The following is a 24,283-nucleotide window of genomic DNA, read 5'->3' as shown; positions in this document are numbered from 1 at the left end:
GAGTAGAAGTCAATACTCTCACATTTCCTCTACTGGTTGCTTTCGTCTCTGTGCATATGATTGGGGTGGTATTAACAAAAGACTGTGCGATTCAACAACAAAGGCAAGCCGACAATTGTTGAGTTGAAATGCTGATTCTCTTCAACCGAATTCCAAAATATTTGAAACTGTCATAACAACATTCGTTATCTATTTCTTAAAGTTTTAAACTTTTTTTCGTGTGCAAACTATATGCAAAACTTTTTAATTTATTTTTTCATAAAGTAAAATCGGGGGTATGAGATATATACGAGGGTGAGTTATATTCGAGTAAATATGGTAATGAGTGCATAAAATGAATCTGAGCAAGAAAGAAGCTATGTGAAAGAGCAGGAGAGACTGAAGAGGTGCTTATGATATGAGTAGAGAATGAGAGAACAAGTGTGCAAGACAGAAACTGGAGACTCTAGAAGAATGGAAACACAGCATGAAAAAGGTTGATGCTCAAAAAGGAAGTGAATGTGTGGGGAGGGCGCATGCACACATGCGTGTAGACAAGAAGGAAATGGGATGAATGGTATATAGGGAGAACAGTTGGATTTGAGGAAGGTTCTGGGATGAGTAAGGAGAAAAAGAATGGACTTGAGGAAGGTATGGAGACATCACATCTAATAAATAGTATCAGTGAAAACCTGTTATGGATCAAGGAATGAGTTATGTTTGTATATAAATGCTAGAAGAATCAGAAACAGGGAATTGAAATGGTTGCATTGATTGAGTTCATTCACCAAAAATTATTGGAATAAGTGAGACATGGTTGGAAGAGGATGACATCCTGATAGGAATAGAGATGGAAAGGTATGATGTATTTCGTGAAGACAGAAAGGGTAAAAAGGGAGGGAAAAAAGTTATGTCCATACAAAGTAGAGATGCAAGGGAAGAATAGTGGTAGTGGTTTTGAGTCAGTATGGTGTGAGGTAGAGATGAATAGAATGAAATACTTAGATGTTGCTAGAGACCTGGTAATGTGAAGAGTAGTGACCATGAAATGTATAGGGAAATTAATCAAATAGAAAAAGGGTGATCGTTATGAGTTTAATTAGGAAAATATAGATTGGGATGACGAGGCACAACTGGATGTCAAGAAAATTAATTTCTCAAATTTTGTGGGACAACTACCTCAGATAGTATGTAACAGAGAGCAAGTGATGATTGATGGTCATGGACTTGATCATCTTATCAGAGTATGTTATTATAAATGAGATGTCAAATCACCCTTCAGATAGCGAGAGTGACTATGAAGTGATTACCTGGGTGGTTGGCAACCATGTGAGGACTTCTGTAAGGAAAGGGTATATGTGGTAATTATGAGAAGCTCAGGAGACAGCTTGCAGTTGTATAATGGAATGAGGAGTTGGGTAGAAAGGATATCAATGCCTGCTTGGATGCTATTCAAGAACCATCTAGTAAAAGCAATGTCTAAATGTATTCCAAGGGTCAGAAAGTTAAATAAGGTAGGTGTAAAATGATGCAGTACAGAGAAAGAAGGCATTATGGAAGCAACATAAGAATTGGTAACATTGGCAAGGGTAGCAAAAGTGCAGTATGACTAGCTAATGAAGCAAAAAAAATAAATAAATAAATAAAAATAAAACTATAGGAGCTCTTTCAATATGTAACCAGCAAAACAAAAAATGATTATGATAGGATGACAATGACTGGAGAAAATTATATAAGAACAACTTCTGCGGAGGATATAGTTGAGATATTTAATAAGCAGTTCACAGAAGTCTTTCATCGTTGTGAATGTGACACCACTGAGAATTTAAGAGCAGTGAATCAGGAGGAGGAGAGACTGCCTGTGAGTGAGTGAGCACGAGGAATTGAGCAAACTTGATGTTAATAAGGCTGTCGGACATGATGATGATCCATCACTAGGTATTTGGAAGGAATGTGCCAGGGAGTTGATGTCTCCCTTGGCATATTAGTTTAATATGAGTCTTACATTCAGTCAAGTTCCGAATGAGTGGAAGGAAGGGAGGATTGTACCGCTTCATAAAGGAGTGTATCACATTAATCTACTTACCTATTACAATAAGGTGACAGCTGCACTGGACAAGTCAGATGGATACACAGTGGTTTACTTAGATTTTGCAAAGACTTTGATAGATTACCACATGATAAGTTGATAGTCAAACTAGAGTGGATGGGGATTGGATATTAGACAAGTGCACTGGATTGAAGATTGGCTATCTGACAGGTATCAGCAAGTTGTGTATGGGGGAGGGAGAGTAACATCCCCCAGGAAAGGAAAGTCACTAGTGGTGTGCCTCAGGGGTCTGTTTTAGTGCTATTGCTATTTAACCTGTATGTTAATAATACTGGGGAAGATTTAAATGGGGATATTCAGTTGCTTGCAGATTCACAAAGTTGGAAAGAATTATGAAGAATAGAGAAGATGTTGCCTTACAAGAAGACTTGAATAGACTGAGTGAATGGCACGGGAGTGGGGATGCCAGGTCAGTGTTGCAAAATGTAAAGATTTAAAATTTATAAAGCAAAGATGGGATGTAGAATTTATTATTGGTGGGGATATATTGTTGGAGGTAGAGGAAATAGATCTTGAGATGATGGTGGATAAGGATCTAAAATTTAGAGGCCGCATTGCCTAAATTGTGAGGACAACACAACAAATTCTGTTAATGATGCAGAAGACACTGATTTGAAGAAGGAAGGAGATTCTGGTTCCTTGATTAGGCCACATATGGACTACTGTGCACAGATCTGTTCATCTGGTTTTCAAATGAATAAAGAGATATTGGAAAGGGTCCAGAAGCAATTTCTGGTCTCTAGAATGTTGAGTATGATGACAGTTGAGAAGATGCAATTTGTAGCCTAGTGTACAAATATGATAGAGATGTACAAATTAATAAGGGATTGTTATAGGGTTGATGTTGAACAGGTTTTTCATAAAATGGTGAGAGATGGGGGGGGGGAACCAATTGGTCATTCCTGGAAGCTGTATAAGGACAGTGTGAGCAAGGCAGTAAGAACATAGGTTTTTTGCATGGAAAGTTGTAAATGATTGGAATGCATGAGAATGCAATGTCTGCAGAGACTTTAATATATTTCAGATGGTATGATGAGTAATGTGTATAACAAAGGTACATCCTGTGGAGTCTTTGACTCCATGGAAGTCTTGGGATAATAATAATAATAAGAAGAAGAATAACACGTGGAGCCAAATAAATTAATACGTTTGCAAATAAATCTTAAATACAGCACTTTTATTTGTATTAGCAGCAATTATATGTAAAATTACATTTTAATACACATATTAAAACCAAATTACCTTTATCAATATTTCTGCAACAGTTTTATGTCCAAAATAACATGCCAAATGTAAAGGAGTCCAACCCATGTTGCTTTTTTGTTTTCCTGAAATTGTAAAAAAAAAAAAAAAAAGTTATCTTTATGAAAAAAAACTGAAAACAAACAAACAAGCAAACCGAAACATTTTCCAGTTGTTAAAAACTAAATTAAAAAAATAATGCTTTCCATTTTATTTGTAAACAAGCACTTGTCACTGATAAGATATACAACATAGTCCCGATAGAGAGAGAGAGAGAGAGAGAGTAGTTTTCGTTTAAATAATAGAAGAGAAAAACAGGAAATATGTTTACATTAGCAGAAAGAGAATGTCCACTTGTCAATTCCAACATGTTTAAATATTACAATAGGTAAGAGCTTGACATCTCAAAAACATTTAACAAAAACCACATAAAATTGCTACTAGGATTAAGAACATTAACAAAGTGACTAATCATTTGACTGTGATGCGAGTTTTTTATATTGATTCCATACTTGACATTCCTTGGGAAATGCATAAAAGAGGAGACTGTTCCAGAGAATAACAATAAAAGGAATGAGAGAGAGGAAGAAGAAAAATTTATTCTGCAAGTTTGGAGTTCAACTATGAAAAGATATTAGGTGGCCCCCTACACACAGCAATGTACTATAAGATTTGCATCCTCTCGTGTGGAGTTAGTATTTACAAAAAAAAAAAAAGACATTCCATACTCATTCTCAGCCACAATGATTGTATCAAAATGAAAAACCTTTTAAAGAAACATATGTTTTAAAGACCTACACTGTATTTGCTACTGTTCTCCATATGTACACAATATAAAAAGGTTCACTAACTGGAAAATTGTATATTACAAGACATTGTCACATCATTATACTAACAACAAGCTAAAATCTCTTGCTACATCATGCTAAATCCTTTTCTTTCCCCCCACCCCCACCCCCCTCTAGATATACTGAAGATAACACAAATCTCTATATATCATGATTATGACGGCTGAACTAGATAAGGGAAATGGGTTTACAGTGATACTGCTGGACCTGGCAAAGGCGTTTGACAGGATACCACATGGAATTCTAATCCGTAAACTAAAACATATGGGAATGGATATAGGGTTGGTGAGATGGATAGCTGGGTGGTTGATGGAGAGATATCAAAGAGTAGTTTATTCAGGAGTAGAGTCCAAAAAACGGCCTGTGACTAGTGGTGTGCCACAGGGTTCTGTTCTTGGACCACTGCTGTTTAATCTGTTCATTAACGATATAGGGAATGGTCTAAGTGGGACAGTTCATTTGTTCGCTGATGATGCAAAGTTGGGTAGGGCAATAGTGAATGCAGAAGATGTCAAAGTCTTGCAAGATGACTTAGATAGATTGGAGTTCTGGACTAAGGAGAATGGATGTCAATTTAATGTGACAAAATGTAAGGTTATGCATTTCGGAGTGAAAAAATTAGCAGCAGTATACCACATTGGTGGAACTGTACTCCAAGAGATTGATAAGGCCAGGGACTTGGGAGTGTTGGTGGATAGGGAGATGAAGTTTAGGGGGCACATTGCGAAAGTAGCTAAATCAGCTCATCAACTCAATTGGTTGTTGAAAAATACCTTGACGAGCAGAGAAAAACAAGTTATTGTACCTCTGTACCGAGCCCTGATAAGACCTCATCTCGACTAGTGTGCCCAGATTTGGTCACCTCGGTTCCTTCTTGATGGGGAGGAGGTTGAGAGGATCAAGAGGTGAGTGACTAAGATGATAGCAGGTCTATGGAATGAACCATATGAGAACAGGTTGAAGATTTGTGGGTTGCAGAAACTAGTTGATAGGCGAAAAAGGGGAGATATGATTGAGACATTCAAATTGCTAAAAGGATTCTATAGGATTAATTCAGATGATATTTTTGAGATCAGGACTGGTGGTGGGAGAACTAGGGGACACCCATGGAAGCTGGGCAAGAGCGTGGTTAGCAGGGGTGTTAGAGCTGGGTTCTTTACTTTTAGAGTGGTAAATGAGTGGAATAAGCTGCCAGAGTCTGTTGTGGGTGCTATGACAGTGAGCGAGTTCAAGGCAAGGTATGATAGATACTGTGAGAATGTTGAACAGCTGTGTGAACATGATGTTTAGGGCCTACCTCGATGAGTCTAAGGACTCCTGGAGTAGCCCGTGGTAGTAATAATAATAATAATTATCCATTATCACCAAATGAAAATGTCACTGTCATATTTAACCACACATGAAAAACACACACACACACACACACACACACACACACACACACACACACACACACACACACACACACACACACAAAAAAAAAAGGAATCACCATACTTTCATCATTGATGGAGGCTCACTAATGTACAAAAAAGTTAAATTACTGAACACTGTCACTTCATTACTATCATGTTAAAACTATATTAAACCAATAAACATTATAAAGAACCATGCCACAATTCATAGATAGCCCCTTGCCCAATCATATCAAAATAAAAGTTTAGCAGTTACCGTCACTTAATATTGCTTCATTACTAATCAGTTAAAACTCCTATGGTGTTGTTAAGACATAGAAACCTAATAACCTCTATTCTTTCATCATTCAGTAGTCGGTATATGGAAATATCAATAGACATTTCCATGTTACCATTATAATAACGGAATTAACTCACATATCTTTCCCCCTTGTAGGAGATAGTACTTTATAAAGCAGCAAATCTTTCCTAACATACAATTGTATACACAGATATATATTTAATTATAAAAAATAAAAAATAAAATAATAATTAAATAAATTTAGGAAATTCAACCTTAGCTACTTAGGTGGTGCTTTGTGAATATAACAGTTATTGTTTAATTAGCCTTGTACCTGTACTGATGATGCCTGTGATACTCAGGTGAAAATTCTACGAATAACGAATAATTTATGTGAGTTAATTCCGTTATTATAATAGTTAGTAATATGTCTACTCACGGTATTTCCTTACTGAAACTTACAATCCCATGTATAAACTGTAAACTATAAAAATAATGTGAAAATCAGTTTAAAATGGTATATGTAGATGACTTTAATGTATTTGATGTACTGAAACCAAATCTGTAATCTGCAAAATTCTACCATATAAGGATTTTTTGAAATATTTTGAAATATTTCAAAAAATCAGATTTTTGAAATATTTTAGAAGAAATTATTAATTAGAAAACTGAAACTTTAAATTACTGTCACTTTACTGTCCTTTTGTTGTAGTAGTTTAAATATGTTTCAACATGTCATAACCTGTTTTACATCAAGAACTACTGTAACACAAGCTCAGTGTAACTTAAAAATCAAATTTTATCTTCGTTAAATTTGTGTCTGCCAGTATCGCACATGTAATTATAAGTAGTGAATTTATATTAGGAGAATACTCTTTAGCACAATGTCAATGGTTTACCATATAAAGTGTTTATTGTTGAAAATTGTTTTTGTTTTCTGCCAGGAAAGCATTAAAAATCATAAGTGTGTTAATTTCAAGCTAAGCACTTTATTTTCTGTTGAGTCACATACATAATTAATATGTAATGTTTTTTTTTTATGTAAAAAATTTATTTTTATAGTAATAGCCACTAAAACTGCAACAAAAGGGAAAAAAACAACATCGAAAAGAAAATTCATTTCTCTCGAAGAAACAATTGATATCTTGGATCCGTTGGAAAATGGAGAAAAACCAGGAGTTGTTTTCAAGGACTTTTTTAATTTAAATGAATTTAAATTAAAGGGGTGCGGTGCTTAAGGGTCAAAGCTGTATAACGGAGAGGAGACCTCCATATAGCCTTTAAAGGAATGCGGAGAACTGACCAAGGCTTCTGACCTAATGTCCAATCCTCACTTTCTCGTGGTGCACCCTGTTGGGTATCTACTTGGATACTGAACGAACGAGGATGGGCTGGCAATTTGGGATTTAGCTGACCAAATTGTATTCGTAAAATAAAAAATGATGGTAAAACATGACAAAATTTCATGCCTGCTGGGGCGTCGCCCGGTTAAACAAGGCCCCCGTTGTTTTCGCCAGGGAACCAGGACAAACAGCGAAAAGTCAGCTACTGGAACAAATCTGAAAACAAACCCCAACTCAACATCACCTGAGTTAAAGATCAGTACTATCAACGTAAGAAGCCTGAATGGCAAAGAAATGGAGCTAGCTGAGGAATTAGATAAGTACCAGATTGACATAATAGGGATGACTGAAACAAAAAAGACCAAAACTGGTGAGATCTCAATAAATACAAAATGTTATATTCAGGCAATGACAATCAAGGAAAAGAAGGAGTAGCCAAAGTATTCAACAGAAAATACGAAGCTAATCTTCTTGAATGGCAGTCAGTCTCAAGTAGAGTAATGTGGGCAAATATGAGAATGGGGAACCGGACAATGAGACTTATTTGTGCCTATGGTCGCACAGAAGGTTCTACTAAGGTAGAAGTGGAGGAATTTTATTGAGCCTTTAGAAAAAGCAACTGACACAATGAAAAAGGAAAAGTTGGTCCTCATTGGGGATCTAAATAGCAGAGTAGGAAATGATTGTGAGACATACAAAAATATTTTGGGAAAATTTGGAGAAAAGAGCAAAGCTAATAATAATGGCAAATATCTGTTGGATTTCTGCCCAGGACATGGACTGGTTATTACTAATACCATGTTCCAACATAAAAATGCGCACAAATTCACATGGAGAGAAGAAGTTAGGAATAAGAAATGCCTCATTGACTATGTTATTGTTGATAGTGATATTTTCTCCCTGGTGCAGGACACCAGAGTGTATAGAGAATTTGAAATTGGAAGTGATCACTATTTAGTCTTGAGCAGGATAAAATTGAATTTCATATTGAAAAGAATAACATGTAAAAAAGTTTTAAAGCGAATAAAAGTTGAGCAGCTCTCAGATGTGAACTGTAGACTAAAATACACAAAGATTATTAAAGAAAAAATGAAAGAGTTTGAGAACAGGAATCAAACTTTGGAGATTCAGTGGCAAACTCTGAAGAAAACATTGACTGCTTCTGCCAGAGAGGCATGTGGTGAGGTTGTCTGCAAGGATAAAAAAAATCATAACTCCGTGGTGGACACAGGAAGTTAAAGAGGCAGTGAAGGAAAAGAAGAAAGCATATCAAAAGTTCCTGTCAAATCAGTAAGCTTGTGCTCTTAGAGAATACAGAGACAAATGCAAGAATGCTAAACACTGTGTAAAACTAGCTAAACAAAAGTCATGGGAGGACTTTGGCAAGAATATAGAAAATAAATATCAAGAAGGTGGCAAAATATTCTGGAGGTTGTTGAAGTAGCTTAGGAATGAAGGAAAGAGTGCTGTAAAAGGTGTTAGAGATGATAAAGGTGACATGAAAATGGGAGAAAAAGATATCCTTGAAGTATGGAGTAATTACTTTGAAAAACTGCTAAATGAAACAAGCAGTGATGACAGCACAGTGGTAAAAAACACTGACCAGGCATGCAGTCAGGAATACATATCCATTACTTAAAATAAGGGGATATTAAATCCCACATAGTTTTAAAACCGAATAAGAAACTCAAAGATTGGAATCAGAGAGTTTCTTGCCGAATACAGTAAAAAATAAAGTATCGGCGACACTAGCTTTAGCAAATGCAAGTGATCCTAGTACATAGTACAATACTGGGCAGCTTGTTGCAAAGGTGGAGAAGTTCAGATCGCTATTCTTAGGTATTTTCCATAATGTAAAAACACATTTCCTAGGAAATGTATGCTGTTATTACATTATGGAGGGAGGTCACTACCCATACCGGATTCAGCCTTTTTTGAGGCTTCATCAGTGAGTAGCTAGACCTAATAATACCAAAGTGTATAGCGAAAAGAACTTATATACTCTGCGAACGAGTTATCCAAACAGGTGCAACCATTAAGTTACTTAAATATAAAGAGCTCATAAGCTTCATTTCGGCAATGAAAACATTACTTAAAATAAGGGGATATTAAATCCCACATAGTTTTAAAACCGAATAAGAAACTCAAAGATTGGAATCAGAGAGTTTCTTGCTGAATATAGTAAACTATAAAGCATCGGCGACACTAGCGTTAGCAAATGCAAGTGATCCTAGTACGTAGTACAATACTGGGCAGCTCGTTGCAAAGGTGGAGAAGTTCAGATCGCTATTCTTAGGTATTTTCCATAATGTAAAAACACATTTCCTAGGAAATGTATGCTGTTATTACATTATGGAGGGAGGTCACTACCCAGACCGGTTTCAGCCTTTTTTGAGGCTTCATCAGTGAGTAGAAAATGTGTTTTTACATTATGGAAAATACCTAAGAATAGCGATCTGAAATTCTCCACCTTTGCAACGAGCTGCCCAGTATTGTACTAAGTACTAGGATCACTTGCATTTGCTAACGCTAGTGTCGCCGATACTTTATAGTTTACTATATTCGGCAAGAAACTCTTGCCGAATATAGTAAACTATAAACTATAAACTATTACTTAAAATAAGGGGATTTAATATCCCCTTATTTTAAGTAATGTTTTCATTGCCGAAATGAAGCTTATTAGCTCTTTATATTTAAGTATACATATCCATACTTGAAGTAGAAAAAGCCATTAAAGGCTTGAAATGTGGAAAGGCAGCAGGAGAACATGATATTCGACCAGAAATGCTGAAGTATGGTGGTATAAGAATCTTAGTGGCTGCACTGCATAGCTCAGAAAGCCTGGACAGAGGGACGAATTCCTGATGATTGGAGTAGAGCTCTCATAGTACCCATATATAAAAAGGGAAATAAAACTGAATGTGAGAATTACAGAGGTATTTCCCTACTGAGTGTTCCTGGCAAGATCTATGCAAGTTTACTTGAGAAACGGTTGAGAAGAATTGTGGAAGAAAAGCTTGGTGAAGAACAAGCTGGATTCAGGCCAAACAGAGGCTGTCAGGATCAGATCTTCACTTTACGACAAATAGTCGAGAAAGCATGGGAATATAACAAAGATCTGTATTTAAGTTTTGTCGATTTGGAAAAGGCATATGACAAGGTGCCAAGAGAGAAGCTATTCAATACGCTGCAGTTATATGGTGTCAATGGGGCATTATATAAAGCAATACTTAAGTCTTTATTTGAGTTGTAAGTCAGCAGTTAGAATTGAAGGAAGTACAGGAAGATGGTTTAATGTGAAATCTGGTGTGAGACAAGGATGTACATTATCCCCTCTGTTATTCATTATCTATATGGATCACATTGTGAAGGAAAGTGGTATTAAACATGATATCAAAATTGGAGATGTTAATGTCAGCTCTTTGCTTTATGCGGATGATGTTATTCTTCTAAATAAATCCGCTACAAATCAGCAAGATTCTCTGACTAAATTGAATAGCTGTTGTAATAGATATGGTATGAAGGTCAGCAATAAAAAGACAAAGACAATGAAAATAGGCAGAATCATTGAAAATGTCAACTGTGTTGTGAATGGAGAACCTGTGGAACAAGTAAAACATTTCAGCTACTTAGGCATGATTTTTAGTAAAGATGGTAAATTAAATATAGAAATAGACAACAGAATCAGCAAAGCTGGTATGGTGGGAAGTCAATTGAAAAAATTCATATGGAATAAGAGAGAAATTAGTCGGAACACTAAATTAGCTGTATACAAGACAGTGTTCAAACCAGTTTTAACTTATGGATCTGAGAGCTGGGTCAGAAGTAAAACACTTGACCAAAGACTAGAGACCGCAGATATGAGAGTTCGGAGAAAGATTATAGGCATGAACAGATGGCATCAATGGCAATATCATATTAAAAATGAGGATATTAGGAAAGAACTTGACATTGTCAGCATCCAGGACTGCGTTAGCAGAGCTAATATCAGGTGGTATGGTCACCTAAACAGAATGGGCGAGGAAAGATTAGCAAAACAAATGTTCTCTGCCAGGTTGGCAGCAAAACGACCCAGAGGAAGACCAAGATATGGGTGGATTGATATGGTACAAAGTGCCTTAGACGATAGAAATATAAGATCTGATAATGTTGGAGTCTTGACAAGTAACAGACTGATTTGGAGGAAAATTGTAGATAGGAAGTTAGTGATGATATAATTTTTTCATGTAGTACTATCATATCCTGTACACCCCTTGTGGGTACATGGTAGGAATTTGATGATGATAATGATGATGATGAATTTAAATTAAAATGAAAATCAACAATTTAAACAATCAAACAAAAGGAACATTAAATCAACATGAAATTTGAGAAAGTGCAATTGCCAGGTCAACAATAAGTGCAAAGTGAGTTGCTGATATATGGAACCTATATATCAGCTCTTCTAATGATTTGGATAAAAGATTGCACTCGAAAGAAAATTCCTTCTCTGGCACAGACTCCTTTATAATAGGAGTCTATGCGAATTCAACTACGTTCCTCCTAGTTAATAGGTTCCTATCAGACCCAGTGTCAAAATTCAAAAAGGAGTCAAGCAAGGTTGCCCTCTTGGTCCATTGCTCTTTGCACTGGTTCTTGAACCTTTCTTGTGGGAGGTTGAAAATACACATGCTGTGTGAGGAATAACAGTTCCTTCAACTATGAAATAAAATAAGTATTAGCATATGACGTGACATAGCGGGCACTTTGAAGGATAATAATTAGATATAGATCTTTTTTGGTATTTTCAAAATTCAGCAACATCTTCCTTGCTCAATTGTACATAAGAAATATTACAAACATTAGAGATGCAGAAAAGCAATTATACAGCAAGCCTATGCAATTTTTTGGTCCAGCCTATACAAAGATGTTAAAAAGGAACTATGGCCTTAAAAAGGAATTTCTTCAACTATCAAAGAAGCATGGAGGCTTTGGGCTTCCAGTTTTAAAATTCTGCTATTTAAGCAGTACAGCTTCAAATATTCATAAAATGTTGCAGAACAATCACACATGTGCAGACTTTCTCTGGTACTACCTGGGTTATCATCTTCCCCTGTTTGGAGTAAATGATTATAAAGGTCCAAAAGCTGAGCATGTTCTGAAATACTACAACATTCTGTGCTTAACTCTAAGACTGCTATAACATTTGGGCATTGACATTCTTTCCATTAAAAAAAAGTAAAATTTGGTATAAAGAAATTTTTAACCTCTTTCAGTACAAACTTTCACAGTTAGGTAAAAACAAAAGAAAACTTTGTTTCATAACATATTGAAGTTATGACTTCAATAAGTTATACTTATTGGAGAATTGCATATGGCTGCCTTCCAGTTAATACCATCAAATGAAGGTACTTTAACATCAAATATCCAATCTGTGACTGATTGGAAACAGTAGAACATGCATTCTACAGCTATCCTCTTGCCCTGCATATTTGAAACAGATTATATAATGTGTTGGGCATTTGAATTTCATAGAACATTTAATTTTCTATGAAACACAGTACCAAACAGAGCCTAAACTCATTATACTTCTCAAACACCTATCTAACTCAAAGGATCATCTGATTTCTGGTACCTTTGCCTTTCCTCAAACCAGCTTGTTCCTCAAGAATCCCCACTTTGACCTCAATCATATTTATAGTGATCTTTAATAAAATCTTGCTTGCAGGAATGATTAAACTAATAGTTCTATAGCTCTTGCAATCCTTCACATCTTCCTTCTTGTGCAGTGATGTGAAAACTGACTTCTTTCAGTCTCTAGGCCATGATCCTATCTCCCATATTCTTGTAATCAATCTATGAGACACTCTTATCCCTCCATCCCCTATTATGCTGGGATTCCATTTGCACCTGGGGTCTTATTGTTGTGAAGGTGTTTAACTGTTCTTTCAACCTCATGCCTAAGTGAAGGAGGTTCCAAATCAGAATTTTCCTTATACTCTCTCTGCTGTACAGTTCTTCACAGTACTCTTATCTGTTTTTGATTTCCAGTTCTTCTGTTAGTACTGCTCCATTCTTGCAAGTCACAAACTAAATGAAACATTATTTTATAATTGCACCTCCTCATTTGGAACTTTATCTCTTCACACTTTCCCTCATCAACTGCTCTTGTCATGTTATTATAAAAGGCAATCATATTACTAAAGCAAGAACGCTCCTTAACAAATCCATGTTGACTGTCACAGATAACAATACCCTCATCTTCCCAATGCTGTATATGGTCCCTCATTAATTTCTCCAAGATCTTAACAACTACTGATGAAACACAAACTGGTCTATAATTTGACACTTCCAGTCTGCTACTACCCTTATGCAATGGCACTATCTTACCCTCCTTCCACTCCTTGGGTACCTTTCCTGTGGTCAGAATGAACTACAGGAAAGGTACAGTGTATTTCAATATTTAAAACACACACACACACACACACGCGAGGAGAGTGTGTTTCAATATTTGAAACACACTCTCCTCGTGCACTTCTAAACCTCGAACCTGCCCTATCCCTCTAGTATTAAAACCTACAGGATGAAATACTCCAATAAAGTGTTCATTGAACAACTACACTCTATTCCCATTTTTATCCCACAATGTCATTCTTCCACAATCATTTCTCCTCCTATGGGAATTTTCCTAAGATCCAAGAAAAATCTTAGGGACCCAATCTCTTCTCATATTCCAGTTTCGTCTTCCTTACCATACTAGTCACTCTCCTGGCCAGAGTCTTATGTTCTTCATGCATCTGCTCTCCACCTCTCTCCTTATATCTCTTCCATAATCTCTTTTTTACCTGGAGTTTCTGTTTCATGTTGTTTCTTATCCACTTTACACCAAATTGTATCCTCCTCTTTCCTCGTGGAATACAGTTTACTATTGCTGCTAACAAATATTCCTTCACAATTTCCCAAGCACTAATGATATCTCGCCTTTCCAATTCCTCTCTCCATGGAACTGCCTCAAGTTGATATCTAAGACTATTATAATCACCTGCCTTATAATTCCACATATATTCCCTTCTCTTTGATACTCATCATCATCAAATTCCTGACAGGTACCCTCAAGGGGTGTACAGGATATGATAGTACTACATGAAAAATTTACATCATTACTAACTTCCTATCTACAATTTTCCTCCAAATCAGTCTGTTACTTGTCAAGACTCCAACATTATCAGATCTTATATTTCTATCGTCTAAGGCACCTCTTTGATACTCTTGCATGTCTATTCATCTTTCAAGTCGAAACCACATGGTCACTCTCTCCAACTGGGAGTAGAGATGTCATCTCAGTTATAATCAGCTCTTCTGATGCTATGACCAAATCCAAAACTCTTGAACCTCATGTTCGTTCTACTGCATGTTGCCTAAGACATTTGTCACTCAAGAATTGTAGAAATTCCATTCCCTTATTACTACATGCAGTTTCCTCTTCTCAATTTATACTGCTATAGTTAAAATCTCTCATAACAATCATTCTTCTTCTTCTTCTTGCACTTGCAAAGCTCAACTACCTAAACATCTCCTGCTCCTCACCTTCTGAGCTCTTGTAGCAACACCCCACTAAATATCCTGTTTTGCCCACCAATATATGCTGGATGATCCATTACACTGACTAGATTAGCAATCCTGTAAATTCAGCAGTTTATGACACCATACAGTGTCATAAGCTGCCGAAAGATATTGTCTTCAGGAATCAATACCTAAAATAGTTGCTAATGCCAAAACCTGATCAACATCTTCTGTTAAGCCTAAAGCTAGCTCGCTCTATGGGTATCATGATGTAGATGATTAGAGAAATCCTATTGGACAGCAATCTTTCAAGAAGTTTCAAGCAGATTGTTAACAAAGCAATGGGTCTAAAGCTTGTAGCAAGAGATGTGTCTTTCCAGGGTTTAATACAGTTATTATTTTTGATATCTTGAAGAGTGCTGACAATGTTCCTTTCTGTAAGATATCATTATAGGTAGTGGTCAGCCATTTAATGCCATTTGGGTTATATTTCTTTTGAATTCTGGATAGATGATTCAGACCAGCTACTTGACCAGTTTACAGAGATTCAAATACTTGTATAAGTTTGAGAAATGTGAAAACATGTGAAAGAAGAGATGGAGCATATTTATCTTGGATTTCAGTCTTGCATTCATCTCTCTAATAGTGCATTTTTCAAGTGGATAAGTTGTAAAGAGGACGATACATTTTGCAATGTCATTAACATTGGCAGGGTAATGTTGTTGTTTTTTTAATTTCTAGTATTAAATACCAGGCATAAGTGAGTGCTAGAATATGTGAAGTTGGTGTTATTTAAGGCCTTGATCCACTTGGCTTTCATAGCCTTGTTGAAAGACACTCTATCAACAAGGCTCTGTTTGGTACTGTGTTTCATAGAAAATTAAATGTTCTATGAAATTTAAATGCCCAACACATTATATAATCTGTTTCAAATATGCAGGGCAAGAGGGTATTGCAGATCCTATATATTGTATTTATGGAAGTATGCTTCAAGAAGTGGATGAGATTAGGGGCAACCACACAGTTCAAAGAGCACAATGCAAGTTTTGAGAATCTCCAAAGAGCATTGTTGCTATCATAAGGACAACACTGACAAGTAGAGATAAGAAGGCAGTTGCATCCAATCCACCTCATTATCTCTCTCTCTGTGTGTGTGTGTGTGTGTGTGTGTGTGTGTGTGTGTGTGTGTGTGTGTGTGTGTGTGTGTGTGTGTGTGTGTGTGTGTGTGTGTGTGTGTGTTGCAATCTAGAGCAGAGACTAGACATTGTATTTATGAAACTTTGCTTCAGGAAGTGGGTGAGATTTGTGATCCGAGGAAGTGGTCAAAAGAGCCATGAAGTTCAAAAGGCACACTACAAGTGTTGAAAAGACTACACAGAGTCCTGTTATTATAATAAGGATAATGGCAGGTAGAAATAAGGAGGTGACTAAATCAGACCACGTGTGAACTGCCATGCAAAGATTTGGTCACTATGCAAATCAAAATATTAGTTAACTGCTATGCTGAGGAAACTCTGGGGAAAATCATCAAGAGATGAATAACTATATCTGGATGTTGGTTATGGGGAGAAGTCAAGGAAATGTAAATTGCAGAATTCAGAATATAGGCAGAAAAGAGGACTATAGCAGCATTTCAGCTAGCAAGGGAATTTTTTAGGATTAATATGAAAGGGAGTATAAGTTTGAAGGTCAAAAGAGAAAGGGATCATCCCTGAAAATTAGGATGTGGTTAAAAAAAAAAAAGCAGGCAAGTAATTTTTAACTTGAAACGTTTTCATGTTAAAAACTACTTGCCCACTTTCAAAATTCAACAGGATAGGTATGGTGTTGGCTGAGCAAGACCTTGCATTACAAGTCTGTGAGGATGGATATAATAATAATATAATAAACTGAATATAACCATAGATCACTAATACAAACTAATAAGCATAACCCAGAATATAATATTGTTATTAGGTTTATTTTAAGCTAAAAATGATTCTCTAACATCATCATCATGTTTTTCTTTTCTGTTGCCAAGAAACAGTCATTACAGTGTTAATGAGAACTTCTGCTTCAATTCAAAAATGTATATGAATAAAAATAAGTAGTGTTTTTGCTACTCACCTTTAGATTTTTCTGAAAGCACAGACAAATTCATGACAAATACTTAAAAATGTTTCTACAATTCAACTCAAAAGCTGACCACTGCAAATCAAAATATGTATTTCATATATGTATCTGTTTACTTTCATACCTTTACAGTTAACATCTAACACAACTTTTCCTTGGGTATATGCTTCCAAAAGCTGACTTAAAATAGTTAAGCTTCCTGTTCGTGCACTCTGTAAGAGCAATTCTTCTGGTGCTGAATGAAATGAAAAATGTGTGTCTGTAATTTCTTCTTCCTTTGACATGCTTCACAAGTTTACCAATTAAAACCTGAAAGACAAAAAATAATAAAATAATGATATACACATACACAAAGGTATTATATTAGATTCACCTGCTCCCCCCCAAGAGCTGTTTAGTGATGTAAGTGAGCATGCGTACCTGGAACACTTAAGGCAAATGCATATGTAAGAATACTGAATGAAGTTTCTGGACTACAATGCATAACAGATTCGATTGCCTGATCTTGGAGATGTATCTATGGGTCCTCTGGAGTTAGGTTAGATAATATCATGTATCACTTTATTGTATATTACAAAATTTAGCTGATGGAAGGGGGAATATATTAGAAACATATAAGTTATTGAAAGGAGTTTTATAAAGTGAATGCAGAAGAAAACTTTCAATACATGAGGATGTGAGAAAAAAGGGGGTCATCCCTTTGTACTGATTCCATAAGAGAATAAAAGTGCTCTGGTGGTATTACTAGTCTGTGAAGACAAGGTAAAATTCATCACTGTAAGAATTGGTATGTCTTTCAATGATACACAACAATCTGCAAATGACAAGACCAAAATACAACTGAGTGGGCTGATAAAGTATAAAAAAACATTCTTGTGTTCCTGGAAATGACTTGCACACAACAAAATTCCTATGGCATGATGCACCTTGTTAGAAGTCGGTACAATATAAGTGAACAGGTGAGTGAAAGAAAGGAGGGGGAGGGAGAGAAAGTGTGTGTGTGTGTGGTGTGAGGGCTTGTTCATACATGATTTAATAATGTTGGATGAGCTGATCTGCTTACAAATTTTATATTATACACCCTGTATATAAAACAGTTTATCTATTGAATGATTAAGCTGATTTTATGGAGAAATAGACAAAATTACCTAATTTGTAAATCCTACTTCATGACTTCGAATTTAAAGTTACTAGAGCCAAAGTGTCAAACCATTTGCAATGCAGAAGGCTAGAATAGTATGATGAAGAGAACTCTAATATTAACTGAGAGTTGTATGTCATTCCATAGTCGCTCTCAAAGGATCCTGAGGCAATGAACAAAGTTTCAAACCCAACATGGTCTGAAGCATTTACTGTCAGCAAAATTCAATACTTAACATTAGCTTGGTAAGACAAAGGCTGTTGAGTTGTTGAAACTGATAGAAATAGATCATTATTATAGTGCTTGTCAAGGCCTGCTCATCAATCAGAAGGATGAAAATTTCATCAAATGAAATTTTTTTTATGTTACTCCCACCTATAGGTTCTAAACCTATAGTACATTAGTACTGTGGGTGGACAAAGGATTATTTTTTCTATTTTTATAAATTTTTTATATTTTCTGTATTTTTTTTTTAGAAAATCCAGAAACCCTGCTCTAGAAAACAAACATTTTCAAGCCACCAATAGGTGGGAGTAGTATTTTCACATTATCCCACCCTATGAAACGAGGGATCTGTGCCTTCTGCATTCTCTCTCTTATAACAACTTAAGGAAGGTGCAATCTAGAAAGGTGACAATCAAGGAAGAAAAGAAACAAGGCAATATGATAGGACTGCAACAAGTCAGGCCAAAGAAGTTTTTTGATTATGTGCTGAGGCAAGAGGAAGATTGATTACAGATGAGCAACACAACACTATTTGATAAAATAACCACTGCAGAGGATGTGGTAGAATTACTTAATGAGCACTTTGTGAGTATATTCCATACACTCACAAAACAAACTTTGCACTCTCTCTCAGTATTCCATACTAAGAGAGAGTGCAAAGCCCAGAGGAAAGAGGAATACTGGAGACAGGAGGGGGGGGGGGGGAAGAGATCATCCATAAATTTGTATAGCATGCTTTCCCCCCCCTTGTTTTGGTAGTGTAACGAAAATCTTGAAATAAAGGAGGTCCCAAAAGAGTTGAAGAAAGAAAGTAGAGCCAATGCACATCACTCATGACAAGACAGAGGTTTCTATATTGCAGTACTTTAACTGCAATATAGGTTAGTGCCTATATTGCAGTTAAAGTACTATAGAGAATTATTAAATAAAGTACAGGCCTGACAAATATAGGAATAACAGATCCAAGATTATCTATGAGGATTCAGCATGCATTAAAGGAGAAGTCTTATTTTAACAATATGCTCACATTTACAATAAAGTGACAAATGTAGCGTACAGTAGAGATTCATACCTTGGAGAAATGATATGAGAAGATGTGAGGTAAGAAATGTCAATAATGCATGGGAATAGTCAGGGATGCTTAAGGGAAATAGTATCATACTGGATACCCAGGGTCAAAATGGATTAACTAAGTGAGAGTAAATGGATTAGTAGTATCATAAAGAAGCTGCTGCAAAAAAAAAAAAAAAACTGCAGAGGAGATATAAAAAAAAAAAAATTAAAAAACTGATCAGCATGCCTATGAGCAATACAAAGTGCAGGGAAGAAGGATAATTATCATGGTCAGAAAAGCTAAATCAGATTATGAAAGGAAATTAGCTATTATGGAAGGATGACTTCAATCAATGCTGATAATTAGAAAGTGGCCAACAGAAAAAATAGTTCAGATACTAAGTAATCGTTTTCCAAAGGCATATTATCCAGGTGGAGTGGATTGTAGTAGTGGGAATGGACTATATGTTCGACCTATATGATTTCTTGATGAAATGTGTGTTACAAGAATGTACAAGAGAACTGGAGTGACCTTCAAGCTATTTCATCTAAGTCACAGCTCTGGCATCGTTCTGAGGAAGTGGAAAGAGGCTAAGATAGTTCTATTACATAAAAGAGGTTCTGAGACAGAAGTAGTAAATTATGACCAATTAGTATCACAGAAGTAATGGTTAAGGTACTGAAAAATTTGGCTAAAGGTTGAATTCAAGAATGGACAGATAGAGGATACAATACTCTCTGGTGATTAGCATGGCTCTGTGAAAGGTAGGTCCTGCCATATTGAATCACTTCAACTTTTCACGATTTCACACTGATGAGGATGAAACACCCTGATGAGCTGTTTGCTGAATATCTTAACTATCTCCTATGCAGATGTTGCCAATCTACCATCTTCATGAATGCTAGAAATGTGAATAAGCTTAAGGGTCAGTAAGATCCTTAAGTTTCTAGTAGTAAGACTTATACGTTGGTTAGACATAACTGGTAATTAGTTTACGGAATTAACAACGCATATAAAGTATATTAATTAAAGGTAACTTTAATGAATAACTTCTATATTTCGGCAATGTCACATTGCCATCTTCGGGAACATAAAGATATGGTATGTGCACTCAGGAACTAACACAAAGCAAATGAGGAAGAAAGCAAGAAACTAATATTGTTCCTAAAGTCCTAATGGTGCCCTTTTGCGGGCTAATTTGGTAGTCTTGGCAGTTGGGCTGAAATTCTCATAATGAAAGTCTCCCAAATTTGGGGCAGTTTCATGCACCCAAATTTGTTGAGGTTAGGAACGTTTTTTAGAGCTGCTGAAGATTCTTTGAATAATCTTTCGTATTTAAACTTGCTGCGATGGATTATTTTTGTTTTCTTCCAACGAATTTTATGGTAGGTATCTAAGGCATGGTTTGCCAGCCCAGAGCAGCTGTACTGGTGAAACCGGATGTAGTCTTGGTGTTCTGAAATCCTGATATTTGTTGTTCTGCCTGTTTGGCCAAATGCCTTAGATACTCTTAGATTCACATAAGTTTATTCACATAAACTTATGTGAATAAACTTAATGAATGAGATCCACACAATATGCCTGGTTAATAATCATTAACCAGTAATAATATAGTACATTTGATGAGCAGGTTACAGAGAGAGAGAGCAATGGAATCCTATCCTTAGGCAATTGCTGTTTAATGTGTATATTAATAATACAGAAAGGAGTTTAAAAGGGATATCCAGTTGCTTACTAATACAAAATTATGAACTATAATAAACTTGGAAAATTTTCCTCTAAGAAGACTTAAATACATTGGTATTATAAGTAACAGAGAACAGCCATCAACTTAATGCTACAAAATAGAAGTTCGGGTGAAAAGGCTTATTATAGCTTGGTTATCCATAACTGTTGGAAGCTTTTTTCCACTTGGTTATACTATGAATTATATATTTAGTTATAACATTTAGTTTTAAAGGATTAAATTTAGTTATAATATTTAGTTATAAAGAATTAAACTAAATATATAATTCATAGTCTAACCAAGTGGAAAAAACTTCCAACATCTTTCTCTAATCCTGAGTAATTTAATAATAAGGTGAACACCTTTTGGCAACTGGCATATGAAAATATGAGTTCTGCATTGCTTCAACCTTGGTATCACCTCTCGGTCTGGCTCCCAAAGAAGAGACCTCAAAAACCCCCACATTAGACAAAATAGGAGGATACCCCAGGAGTGGAAAAGTGGGATACGGACAGTTAAAAACATGTCTTGACAAAGCTCAACTAGTACACATATGGAGGATTTGCAATCCTAATCTCCAGGCACACACATACATGAATCAAGGTATTAGTACTCTTATTGATCGAATTTATATCTCTTCTTCACTTATAAATAGGATAATTCAGATAAAACATCTTGACATCAACAGGTCAGATCATAATTCAGTTATACAATAGTTCCACAAGAACTACCACAAGGGTCAGTTCTGACTCCCCTCCTTTTTAACTTATACATCGCAGATCTGCCTAATACAGTCACCAAGAAGTTTTGTTACGCTGATGACATTGCTCTAGCCACCAGACACACCAATTTTACTACAATGAAAGATACACTGACAAACGACCTTGCAGTCCTAGTTGAATACTTCAGCAAATGGAGATTATGCCCAAATCCTAGCAAAACAGAAGTTTCATGCTTTCACCTGAACAATAACCGGGCTAACAAAGAACTCATGGTCTACTTCAACCGCAAACTGCTACGCTACAACAGATTCCCGAAATATCTGGGCGTCACTCTAGATAGAACACTATCTTTCTTTTACACCACATCTCATTAACACAGCATCCAAGCTAAAAACAAGAAACAATATACTGCAAAAACTATGTGGAACAATTTGGGATGCCTCAGCAACAACGCTTCGCTGCACTGCTTTTGGCCTCGTTTACTCTACAGCTGAATACTGCTCACCCGTATGGCTGAACAGCGCCCATGTGTATTTGGTTGATGTCCAGCTTAACACCACTATGCGTCTTATTTCTGGAACTGTAAAATCAACCCCAACCTACTGGCTCCCAGTGCTAAGCAACATCCCGCCTCCACACATCCACAGATCCAACTTTCTTCTACATGAATACAGCAAAATCATGGAAATTCAAAATCTTCCAATCCATGAAGACATCCCATCCCTAGAAATAAACAGGCTAAAGTCAAGACACCCTCCAATCTTAACAGCAAAAAATATTGCAGAGACAAGTTTCAACATGAAGGAGAAGTGGAAAGAGTCCTGGTGTAACATTTCAACAGGGATCTTCCATGAATTAGTGGACCCAACACAGATACCTTCAGGTTTTGACCTACCTCGGAAAACTTGGTCTGCCCTTAACTGAATCCGCACCAACCATGGCAGATGTGCAGACCACCTTTACAAATGGGGCATGATTGCCTTACCCTGGTGCGACTGTGGATCACCCCACCAGACAATTAATCATATTACAACAGAATGTGTCCAACGTGCATACAGTGGAAACCTGTCAGACTTCATCCATGCTACACCAAGTGCAGTCGACTGGATAATCAACCTAGACATTCAGTTGTAGTCTGTTCTTGATTCTTGAGTGTCTCTTTTATGGCTGTATTATGTCTTATTATTGAACATATGTCTATTACTATTTCCATATATATTAAGGATTAATATAATGTAACTTTTCATGTGTGAGCCATATGCTAAATAAATAAATACTTAAGTTTGATGCATGGAAAAAGTAGAGATCTCTTCTGGACCATGGAGACTTCCACCAAATTTTTCGTTGATCTTTTGAACTAAATTCCAGCCTCTCTGTTTGAATTGGAATAATGTTACCTGGAATTGAGATATGTGGTTAAAATTCAAACAAGCAGTAAAGTAAATATGATGGAATGGGGAAAGGAACAGGCTTTCCTCAAAAGGAAAAAGTTGAAAGATCTATATAAAGAGAGAGAAGCTGGTTTGTAACAAACCAATGCAATGGTAGAGAATATGTAACATCATTAGAAACATTAACATAGAGATAGAACTGGAAAGGCAGAAACAAGTAGAAGAAAGAAATTTTAAGATAAGAATATAACAGCACCTAGCAGATAGCCCTTCAGCTGCATTCTTCAATAAACAATTTACAAAATTTTGCAAAGAAAGGACTATCACTCAAATCTGTGCGGATAGAGAAGACATGTCCACCACTCAAGACATCCTCGATGCCTTTCAAAAACACTAAAAGAAATCGGTTTCAAGACAATAGTACTACTGTTGGAAATTATAACTCTTGGAACATTAATGGCTTTTCTGTTCATATCCAAGATGGGCTTGACAGCCCCCATTACTGCATTTAAAGTTACCAAAAGCCTATAAAAAATGCCAGACATAAAATCCCTAGGGCCTGATGGTCTAGGGATAGACCTTTATCATGAGGCCTGGGATTTTATTGTTCCCATTCTAGTTACGCTATTTAATTCCTTTCTCTCATCAAGACATATACCAAGTGAATTTGTAGCAAGCCATACTGTCCTCATTCCTAAACCTATTAAAGATCACACCTTAATCAGCAGATGGAGACCTATTTATCTAGTACTGACTACAAGATATTTTTCCACATTATCAATAACAGGCTCAAAGTTGGAATGAAATATATAATTAAAAGCACACAGGCATATGGGGTACCAGGTCGAGCAGTAAAATTTAATCTATTTCTGCTATATGATCTAATCCGCTTAGTAACACGAAAAAGCAATCAATGGCAGTGCTATCAGTAGACCTTACTCAAGCATTCGATAATGTCTGGCATCCCTTTCTATTCCACATCCTCTAGAAAACTGGTGTAGGTAAAAAACTGCTATCTGTTATCAAAGGATCTTATGCCAATTCAACCTCCCGCCTCCTAGTTAATGGGTTCCTGTCAGACCCAGTAAAAATTCAAAAAGGAGTCAAGCAAGATTGAATTCTCAGTCCACTGCTCCTTGCATTGGTTCTTGAA

General features: G+C 36.2%; 1 protein-coding gene across 1 annotated transcript in view; it reads right to left on the bottom strand.

Annotated features, from left to right (window-relative positions):
- Nucleotides 1–24,283, bottom strand: part of LOC150094636 (oxysterol-binding protein-related protein 1-like) — a 714,206-nt gene that overhangs the window by 673,288 nt on the left and 16,635 nt on the right. Inside the window, exons 2-3 of the mRNA XM_090411347.1 lie at nucleotides 16,996–17,180; nucleotides 3,332–3,417 (exon numbers count right to left, since the gene is read on the bottom strand). Coding sequence (XP_090267473.1) covers nucleotides 3,332–3,417; nucleotides 16,996–17,155 — 246 coding nt within the window. The 5' untranslated portion in view covers nucleotides 17,156–17,180. The remainder of the gene's footprint in view (nucleotides 1–3,331; nucleotides 3,418–16,995; nucleotides 17,181–24,283) is intronic.

The sequence above is a fragment of the Typopeltis vanoorti genome, chromosome 21 (genome assembly GCF_054136105.1).
Source record: "Typopeltis vanoorti isolate ZY-2024b chromosome 21, IOZ_Tvanoo_1.0, whole genome shotgun sequence".
Taxonomy (NCBI): domain Eukaryota; kingdom Metazoa; phylum Arthropoda; class Arachnida; order Uropygi; family Thelyphonidae; genus Typopeltis; species Typopeltis vanoorti.
Note: the sequence above shows the minus strand (reverse complement) of the source record. Positions and strands in the feature narration are given on the sequence as shown.